Genomic DNA, 11,154 nt, shown 5'->3' on the forward strand with positions numbered 1-11,154 from the left:
CCTCAAACATAACAGCGCACTTGCTGATAGTGATGATGCGGACTGTATACATTCTCCTAAAATGACAAAAGAGCAGCAAAAGTGCCAAATTTGTGTATTAGACTGTCAACAAATTTCCACTCTGGGTGGCTGCATTGACGATGTTGATTGAATCTGAAGGCGCGGCTACTGATGCATTGCCTTCACCGTGCAAGCCTGTGGTGAGAAAAGAATTGCTGTGCAAGCGGTGGTTACTAGCCGAGATATTTCACACAAATAAAATGCTTGACAATTTGTTTGCACTCATGCATTGTGAAGTGCTGTAATGTGCGTGTGTGTGGTGTGTGTATTGTTTTGTGTGTAGCAAGTGAAAGTAAATTACGAGAGCCCATACAGCAAGCAATGTGTCATAACACCGATTAGTATGGTATTGCCTTTGTTTTGCAAATGAAGTCGTGCCTGTTATGAGATTTTCGTCTTCATGTATTAATGCTGGTTGGTTCTACACTTCCTCAAGCAGGGTGTTTCATTTGGAGGAAGGAGGAGAATGTGGAGTTAGCAATTACCACATTCACATGCAGATTTGTCACTGCAGTGCTATAATCGTGTCGGCCTTTTCAGTTCATACTACTCGCGCTAATTCAGTAACAAGCATCCGGGCAAGAAAGTGATGTGGCAGGAGGGAGGGCGTACAATTAAATTTGAAGTGCATAAACGTGGCATTGGCCATAAGTTGGACCCATTCGACTACATTTGATTGTGTATTCCCCCAATAAACAGGGGGGGGGGGGTTATAATGACCACAAAGTGATGCACGATGAGCTGACGGCTTCCCTCCACCAGCGCCAGATTTTCGCAATTTCAATCGTGACCTGTTCGAACAGGTGTTGCGGTGTCGAGGCTCATGCACTGATCATGGTGTTGACGGCTGTTTGGTAGGAATTAATTCCGATTAGTCGGTAATGCGACTTTGAAGCAGCATTGGATGGTGAGGTGGGAAGAGGCAAGTTTGCCTGTCGGCCTCATGGCATAAATTTTCTTGAGTTAATCTTCAACACACTTGTTGTGCTATTCTAATCTCATTCGATCTGCTCTTTCCTTTTGCACTTTACCTCATTACCTTCACTTCTCCCCTCTTCCTTTCCAACACATGGGCAAATTAAATGCCACAGCACTGACACTTGAATGACATGGCGAGTGGCCCAGAGGAGCTATCGAGCCTCGGCCACTATTGAGCAGCCTTTCAGGCTCACCTCCTTCCATCCTACCTCTCACCACATCAGTTGCATGGCACTTCAGCAGAGCTGCGCTTTGTGCCTACAATTGAACTTCACGTCTGCAACTACGGTTACAACGATTACACGCAGTTGTGATTTCGGCGCCTTCCCTCCTCTAGGTCACCATCAATTGTTGACCAAACAATCAATTACTCAATTCATTTGTCAAAGAACTGCACTTCAGAAGCATTTCAAATCACTCTCAATTAGCTGGCAATATGGTACACATTACTTGCTGCAAAAGCCAGTCTGTCCCCAACTCTTCCCTATTCCCCACTCTGGCTTCCACCCACCGCCAGCATTATAGTCGATAACGCCACCTTCCAGAGAATAGGACCCGCTCATGCGTAGGTGGATTCCACACTGACTCAGCTAGTCACTTGCAGCAATTGCCGTGCATTCAGGCCTTCAGCACTGCTCCACTTTTATACGTCCTTGAAGAAGGTACTCGACATTGATATCCGCTAGCCTTACCACCACCAACTCCATCATCCCACTAGCACCAATGTCAAAACGACCACAACTTGCTCCTACTTGGAATTCCTCTTCCCCCTTTGGGCCTTCCTCCTCAAATGCTACTAATAATCATCTTTCCTTCCCCGGTCTCCATCTCCGCTTTCTCCGTCCTCATCTCCTTCACCGACTCAGCCGCCACTAGCTTTTCCTATCCGTATCCACTATTCCAACTACCAACAATACAATCATCTGCCCCCTCTTTGACAACCAATACCCCCTAATTGACGACCTTTTATGAATTGCGCCCCACTACCAACACCACTCTCTCCCAATCATTTTGTCCATGACGATGGTAAATGCTTCCTTTCTTTCGCCTTCATTCTGCTTCTTTTGCTCACAGCTAATCGTCCGCATTTCCACTCAACCTCTCTCACTCTACCCAGGTCTCATCTGTGGCATGCAATCGGAGGGTAATCTGTCGATGACGACGACAATGAGTTAGCGAAGGAGGTACCGGAGTATGACCTGTCGGATTAACTGGCCGAGAGTCAGTGCTTGGATATGAATGTACAGATGGAGAGGTGGCAGGTGTCACCTTCCTGGGGAGGGATGCACTCCTATCAGTGTCACGTCGTCATCTCCAAGCAACAGTATCTGCGCTGCTGGCACACCAACTATCGGCCACTTATGCCGCAACGGAGAAGATGCAGGTGGATGTGAATGTGGAGGATGTGGATATGGATGTGGTTATGATGAGGGCGCACTCCCTTTAAACAACCAACTGAATGCTTGCACGGCTGATGAGGTGTGCCTGTGCAATGCTCTAGTATTTTCATCACTAGACGTAGAAATAAGTCAGTCGGTCCGGCATGCAGCCGTCGGTGCTGCGCCTACTGCCGCTACTACGAGCTGTAGCTAGTCGATGCTTGCAAAATGGACGCACAGATAGATGGATGAGGAAATGGACAATTTGAAGAGTGCAGACATAGACGTGTAGATAGATGGAGAGATCAAGCGGTGAGTAGGTGGATGTTAGGGAGAAGGGGAACCATTGCATGTCTTAACTCCTCAGGTTAAAACTCCTTTACTCCACATCGCCTCGTAATCCTTCACTCTCCCCCCTCCTTCGGTAAGTTCGCAGTCTTTCCTTGCTCTTTGTCCTGTTTTCAACACCTCTCTCAATCACCTGGACTCTCTTTATCCCCCTCCTTCTTTTCGCCTATTCTGGTGGTCCAAACAACTGCGGAAGCGTCTGCGTTATCACTTTTCCTCCTGCTACTCCACCCAATCCCATTCCGACTGACTCTTCATTGACTACCTGATTTATCTCCTCATGATTTGGCTACTTGGCCAACTGACTGTCTGACAGGTTGATTGATTGATTGACTAGTTGACTGAATCATCCACTTTGCCATATTCACTTATGAAATTTTTTTAATTGTTTGACTGATTGTCAATAAAGTGATCTTATGCTTCAGTCAGTAGCTGCACTAGACTGTAAGGGACTGATGTCATCCTAGTAAGAGGAGATACCACAGCACTGGTCCTTGAATGTCTACCAGGGTGGTGCGATGTCCAGCTCCCCGATTGGTGAAATCTGTGAAGCGATGAGAGTGGAGCAAATACGTGGATATGCTGAACTGGTGCATCCATGTGGATAAAAGTTCAGTAGTGAAGGGAATCCACTAGCTATCAAGGAACCAGAATGATAAAATTATGTCATGCTAACCAAGTCTGACCCAATACTGAAGGATTGTTAAGAGAAGGAGGAGAATTTGTGAATTGCAAAGGTAAGGCGAGAAGTAGATGAGCAGAGGGGGAGTAAATGTGAGATTGTCAGGGTAAAGTGTAGGTGGGTGGTGGGAGAATGATGAAAGGCGATGAGGAGAAGGCGTAGTAGGTTGTTGAGGTGCAAATAACCACTCCAGTTCAAAGAACATTTACATCCTTCTCAACACATCTTCCAAACAAAACAAAAAAAAAATTGGTTTCATTCCAAATTACTATTGACAATCCTTCCAGTCTGGCCATTAGTCACCTGACATTTTTAGGTCAAAATTCGAGAAAGAAAGCAATTTTACTATAAACCACGAAATCATTGAGCGATTGTTATACACTTACTCGTCCTGTGGGTGATACCGACTTCCCAGCCCCTCCAACTAGTGTCCGGATCCATGTCGCACGACGCCTTTAAGAGCACCTTGCCGGGGTGGGGGGCAAGGGCCACAACCCGATTAGTTGGAAGCTTTGTGATGGCTTTGCATTATTTGCGTAAGTACGATGAGCGGTGCCACCACAGGTGGTAGACGGCGAGGCAGAGAGGGAGGGAGGATGGGAGGGGAAACGTTATTTGTCGTCCTCAAATCGGTGCGGGGAAGCGACCGCCCTACATCCATCCCCCCCTTCCCCCTTTCCCAAATGTGCACACAGGCACCCACGATGGCGCTGGTAATCACGCAACGTTTTTAATGTTTATCTGTGCCGGAGAGAGGATACACGAGCCGACTCCGGCAATGAGGTCACCACGAGGGAGTTGCTGAAACGGCTCAATGCCATCAGGTGTTGCAGTGATGATAGCTTGTAGAAAATGCATAGATTAGTCCCTCTTAGTATGGCCAAAACGGAAGCTTCCATTTAAGAAGACCAGTGGACAGATGTGTCTACTGGTGATCAATCGAATAAGGCGAAGTCGGCCAACTTCTTTAACACCCTTGCTGTTCTTACGTTGATTACACCGATTTTGTGTAGGCAATTCAATGCCCGACTCACCTCTACAGGTGTGGGGTTAAAAATCACTCCAGTTTGCAATAACTTCGTAGAGAACACAAAAAAACAGTAAAGAATTGGTCTTTATAATTCCCTGTGATTAGCCTCCGTCTTGCCTCGAGCGTCATTTTTTGGTTTGGCTTGGTTAGTCTTTTCTATCAGCCAGCACTTCAGTGTTCTAATGGGATTAACCCAACCACTTAATTTGGTGAGAATTTAACGAATGTGAAAAATTCCTTTAAAGACCATGGCTTGAGGCTAAACGTGGGTCAATTTCCATACCACTTCCTACTGTGTTGTCATTCCGGCACCTTCCAGTCGCCTTTGCCATGGCCTCAACTTCTTCCGAATTGAAAGCCATCATGCTGTCAAATTCCACTCCTAATTCAAAAGCAGTTGATAACCCTGTGGTGATTAATGGACTCAGATTGTTAAAATCCGGTCTCTGGTTATGCTGATGGTGCAGTCAGTCTCCAAGCGTCCAGCCATTTACTGTAGGGGCCTTTCTCATCGCCTCCTGATAGTCTCCGGCGTTTGCCCTCTAAGCTATCAACAAAATTAGACGCATTCTTTGTGTGGGATGAAAGCTATCAAACATCCTTCATCATGTTGTTACCGCCCTAGTTCCCGTGTAACGAGGCATCGAAGTCTACCAACCATAAAGGAAGGCTAGGAGACAAACAACATTAATGGCCATTGCGGGACACCATATTACCGTAACTTAAACCAAATTATGAAATATTTAAAGAGTTGGTTTGATCATGCATTTAATTACAGCCGCTGCCGCTAGCCCTGTCAGCTTGACAAGCATTTGACATTTGTGGCTACTTCCATTGAGTAGTATTGCACGCACTGTGGTTGTTAATCTTAGTGACAGTAAATGTCCTGTAAAGATTATTTTTAAACCCATAAAATCCAGCCAAGTAACTAAAGTGAATTGATATTTTGATTTGTAGGGTAAAGATCACTTTCTACTGACTGGACATTTTGCAATAGCGATTGATGCTTTGGAAAATTTCTAATAAGAATGTAGAAAATGGAGTTTAAAATAGTGACCTGCTGAAGACATTTTGTTGGCTTCAAAGAAATTATAAACTCCGTGATTATGGTCATTTTGATTGTACCTTATTTATTATAATAAAAGTGGCCCCCAAAGAGACAAAGGGAGGCTCCAGATGTATTAAAACTTCCATCTCGGAGACTTCCGGTGGGTGCACTTCCGTACCAAGACTGGCAGCATGACAGATGTGAAGGTCACACATCTGATCCCATTGACGTTGATAAATCCCACGGTTCCAGAAGAGAACACATTGAATTTGTTGACTGTTAAATTCCAATTAAATTGAAGCAGAGAAGGATTTTGCCAGAATCTCCATTTTACAGTGGAGTGCATCACTTTCCATAAGGCCCTCCTTCCATAATTGACTGTCCCTTGGGTAAAACTATCGCATTCACGTCAACAAGGGTGATCATTTAAAGGCTCACATGGGTGCTTCCTCCTTGCCGAATGACAGACTGCCATGATCCAGTGTACGGACGGATGCATTAACTACATTTAACTTGGGCAGCTGATAATTCTTCAGAAATTTCTCCTTACGTCGGAGACATTCTGCTTTCGTTAGGATAGCATAAAATTTTCCACTGGTGGACATCTACGCCTGGAGATGAATCCGCCCTTGTCCTTAAAATTTGTGCTTGAGAAAATTTATCATCTTGAGTGAGATTGGACACGTGTTTCTTTCCCATATATGAATTAAGCACCCGCTCACAAATGGGAAAAAGAAATCGCCTGCAAAATGCCGGTAGATGTGGATGCGAAGTAAATGAAGTATTGCAAGTCTACTGGGGCACACTCATAAACGCAAAGTAGGGGAGAAAGGTGTATCAGTTAATAATTAATGCTCTCCAAATGTCGCAAGGGCTGCCATTTCGTACGATGTCCACGTTATGACCCCATACAGGTGCGTCGTAGGTGAAAGGTCAATAGGGTGCCATTTGACCAAGAATCCCAATTAAAAGGAACGACACCTGATGTGCACTGCCACTACGTGCCTGGGGCACTCCGATTGGAATTATTAGCGAAAATTACATAGCCTTAATAGTAATGAGGATCATGATTTTAGTGGTTTATCAAGGGTGGTAGTATAATCTAAGGGAATAAAGCCATTCGGACTGGTACTGCATTCTGCCTTTCCGGTAGCTCCTCTTCCTACGCGTTCATTAATTTTTCAGCTTCGCCTGCATCATCTATGCACAGTGCCTAAATTTTGCCCTATATACCACTTACAATTGTTTTAATTCACATTTGTTTCCAAAACAATCATGTCTCATGTAAAACTTTTCGATAAACTACAAATTTTTTGTATATTTGATACATTGTGGTGTTATAATGTGTTGTTTAACTGTGTTATACCATGCTAGTGCTTGAGTCTCTTTAAGCTTTCTTCAATTCTGTGGCGTAGCCTTCAGTTCATACTAGTACCCTCCTGGATCTGCTGTGCGTCATTATATAATAATGTAGCTTACCGCGACTTCGATGAGAACTTGAGGAGTAACAAAACAATAAGGAGCATTTTTAGTTTTATTATTCAAGATACATGCAGTTATACCGACATTCGAGTTTTAAGCATCTTATACTGCCATTGGATGTTATTACTGTATCCTTAAATGCTGTTACCATTAATGGGAAATGAATACTTTACCTAAAAGCAAGAAGAATGCCAGATTTAACAAAACATTGACTATAATTTCAAAAATATTTTGGTGCTTAAAAATATGTATTGGTTAAATTATAACCACTCTAGAATTTTTTCAACAGATGCACACTTTGCAATAATTGCCCAACACCTCAAATATGCCTTTGAGACAGCCGAATTAACAACACATGGTCTAACCAGGTGGTTGCACGTGGGGAGGTGATTCACAGGCACAATGTGTGAGCCCTTTTAGGGGCTACACACGAATTCTCCAATTCTGCACACATTCTAGCTTAATTTTTATTCTTGTTTGACAAAACATGTTCACTCAGCTGTCAGTTTTTCATGATCGTCACCACCGTCAGCTTAGTTCGCCGTCACAAATATGCCACATGTAAACATTTGCAGTTCTCATTTAAGCAATACATCAAATTGTTAAGTTTAAAATGATAAAATAGATGCAGAACGGTCTTTGTAGGAAGGAGATTTCACTTATTTTTCTACTATTTGGGTAACTCAACTTTTGGTAGATCGACCATGTATCTGCAGATTTTCCTCTGAGGCCCTGGTGACGGACGGTTCATACATTTTTTTGCGTATAGAGCTTTTTCACTTTTAAGGTAACTTTAGTTAACGCTTTTTACACTGCCTGTTGTCGTTAAAATCCTGCAAATTATCTAACCAATCGCAATACTTGTCGCGGCAGCTCGTCATTGGTTACTCGTGGAAAGCGGCATTTGTGCAACGCTAATTGGTCAATGATGGTATTTAACATTCAAAAAATTATACGGGGAAGGATTAATCTAGTATATAACAGAACAGCAGTGTATAAAATACACAACGTAAGTATGCTTAGTCTGGAATTCTCCTACTGAATCCAGATCACTTAAGAGTTGCATCTTCATGAAATACGTAAAGAAATATCCAGTCGATTGCATTAAAACCTTTGGAGAGTATAAATACGGTTCTTTTTATGATTCTCGTCTATCTCTTTTTAGTTCCAAAAAAACTAATGATTCTCTGAGTTCTTGGAGAAATCGAACCTCCTATGCTTGACAGCAACACATTGTCAACCACCTCTTTCAGTCCGTGCAGAATGTATCATCTTCCAGCAGTCTTCACTCGCAGATGCTTCGGATGTAAAAAGCCAATTGAAGCCTCAGGAGCAGGCGAGGCACAATGCTACCATCTGCAAACTAACGACGGTCGCGCTTGGCATGCTGAGTGTCTGAACTGCTCGTGGTGCAAGTGTCCTCTTTTCAACACCAAAAGTGGACTTTCTTCTCGGTGTTACACCAGAGGTGGCCAGGTTTATTGTCCTACTGATTATTTTCGGTAATTTATTTGTCCTTTAATTGTCAGAACTTGCGTCGGTTCATGTTAAAGCCACTCCATTTCAGATGGAAAGAAAATCCTTTAAAGGTTAAAGAATCTTAATAGTGTCTGGAAATATTGGATGTGAGAGAAAAATAGTTGTTCCTCAAAATCACACCATTTACCATTACATGAGGGTCATTCATTTAAATTCAAAGATTTTGAGTTCATAGAAAGATAGAGGAAAAACGAATACTAATTTTCGTCTAAATCATTTGAAACACGATTGATTACTTATCATGGCCGATAATTACGGCCAGTCTCTGGCCATGAATTCTATTTGTATAATGGATTTTGGCGGTAGCTTCTGATTACTAAAGAACGAACTGGCGAATCCTTACAAAGTGATTTACATACCCGTGGGGTCATCAACTAGGTCCAGATACAACAGCCTGGATGCAGATCTCATGCTTCAAGTGGAATGGAGGCAATTCCTTCCGAGATGCTATTGTCTTCTTAGGATCTTGCAATATATCCTGCTTGCAGATGGTCTAGCTTTGTTGTTAATACTCCCAAGGCATGATGCAACAATTTCCCGATTTTAGAGTACCACATATGCGCAGTATTTGAGGCTTGACGATGGCGCAATCCACGAAGGTTATTGCGTCGATCCACACGTTAAGGATAATTGTAGACCTACTTCGCTCTGTTTATTTTTGCTTTAACTTGTTATGAATACGTGAGCACGGGCTACGACGAATTTTGCAACTTTGTTACTGACCTGTGCGGGTGGGCAGGGCATACGGTGTACCTGCATGTCTTCTGGCTGAGTGTTGGGACACGCAGGGTTTCCATTCCCATGTATTTGCAATATTTTGGTCGGCCATGACCCTACTGTAATTAGTAGCATATTTAAAGTCCGTCGATACGTAACATTGGCCATGCGAAGAGGAATGAAGGTGAGAGAGAAATCAGACCCTTCCTAGATTGTTTAGAACTTATGTACGAAAAAGTTATCTTCTATATAATCTTCAGGTATTGCCCATATTCCCATCAATTTGCTTTGCCACTTTTCATGGCTTACTTTTCATTAGATTAAAATTGCATCTGTGATTTTTCGCTGAAATTGCTTTTCTTTCCTTTTCATGCCTTCTCGTGGGACACACCCATAATATTTTACAGATTGCTTCACTAATCACTAGCTCGATCTTCTGTTAAAATAAACTGAGTTTGTTTTGCTCATTGCAACAGGTTTTCGCCATTGATGAATGAAATCAAAACAATACCAAAATGTCTGAGCTGTCAACAGCCAATCAAAACTGGAGAACAAGTGATTCACAGTCCTCTTCACACCTTCCATATTCACTGTTTCTCTTGCGACGTTTGTGGAAAAGATCTTCTTCCAGGCCAGCCCTACACCCTCCATGCAAACTATCCTGTTTGTCTGGAGGATGATCTTCGAATAAGACGAGCCAATCAAATGGAACCGTGCCTTCAGCTCCCCTATTCTCCTTCACAGGCTTTCATTAGACGGAAACGTGTTCGCACCTCGTTCAACGAACAACAGCAGCACTCTATGCAAGCATTCTTCGCACAGAACCAGAACCCCAATGCTAATGATCTCATGAGTCTTTCCGAGGAGACCGGTCTTGCCAAACGAGTTCTTCAGGTGTGTTTCACTGCTTGATAAGTTGCTGGAATGTGGATCATCCGGCGATGCGAGTTTTTTGTGACAATAATTTTGTTCCTAGGTGTGGTTTCAGAATGCGCGTGCAAAGCATCGACGCATTGGAGGCGGCTCCGACCGAAACACGACGATTTCCTCTGTGGAGGAGTGTGAATAATGTGTAGACTTTTGATCTTGTGGCATTTTTATGTAAATAGACTACCCTTTTCGTAAAAATGCTGTTGAAATGGTTAGCCGGTTTGTGCCGCATTTTGTGATACATTTGTAAATGCAGGCATTTTTACAGAAGCATGCTCTTTTTCCTACTTACTGGTGATTCGTTGTGGGCAAATTAAACACTTATTGTAAGCAACTTTGCCAGAATTTCTTCAGCTGTGTAGCATAGACCCTTCTTAATTTGTTTTAAATAATGCACAGTTGTTTGCGGACAGATTAAAACAGGAAGATGCCTTCTCTTCAGAAATGTCTCAGTGAGGATTTCCTCTCTCACCAAACTGAATCCACCAATCAGAACGGAACGTCACAGGTCATGGTCACTCCCCTTGATGGCATGAACTCCCAGCTACGTATGCCCTTTAGCAAAAGTGGCAGACCCATACATTTAAGTGCCTACCCTGTCAGTTGTTTGGACACTAACTCGGTACACATTTCAAAGAAATGAGGGAAAAAGCATTCGGAATGAGGATACAACAGGACTCAGCACCCCCAGTCCGCTGCACTGTGACCTTTTCAACTACCATCCTCTCGTGCTCTACAAATAGGGTTAAGGGTTATTTTTAATTTTTAGTAAAAATGGTCAGAGTTAAACTATCAAAACCTTATTTGTCTGTAGCCGCACAAAACCGCCTTCAAACTCCTAACTCTATCCGCAGACTCAGAAGTTTATTATCCTACTGAGCTGTTGTAAGTAAATTTGACCTCTCAAGTCGTAGTCCCTTGAAGCGTCCAAAAATACTTTATCACGACTATCTTCCTTTTG

At 43.1% G+C, this 11,154-nt stretch overlaps 1 protein-coding gene across 1 annotated transcript; it reads left to right on the plus strand. All coding sequences in view use genetic code 11, as the record gives it.

The window, feature by feature from the left end:
* Positions 1–8,270: 8,270 nt before the first annotated feature.
* EGR_06752 (LIM/homeobox protein Awh) lies at positions 8,271–10,332 on the plus strand (the record flags this gene model as incomplete). Its single annotated transcript, XM_024496001.1, has 3 exons — positions 8,271–8,509; positions 9,740–10,157; positions 10,240–10,332. The coding sequence occupies 3 exons, from the start codon at positions 8,271–8,273 to the stop codon at positions 10,330–10,332; spliced, it is 750 nt and encodes a 249-aa protein (XP_024349541.1).
* Between the last annotated feature and the right edge of the window lie 822 nt (positions 10,333–11,154).

This window comes from Echinococcus granulosus (genome assembly GCF_000524195.1).
Source record: "Echinococcus granulosus chromosome Unknown EG_S00063, whole genome shotgun sequence".
Classification (NCBI taxonomy): Eukaryota; Metazoa; Platyhelminthes; class Cestoda; order Cyclophyllidea; family Taeniidae; genus Echinococcus; species Echinococcus granulosus.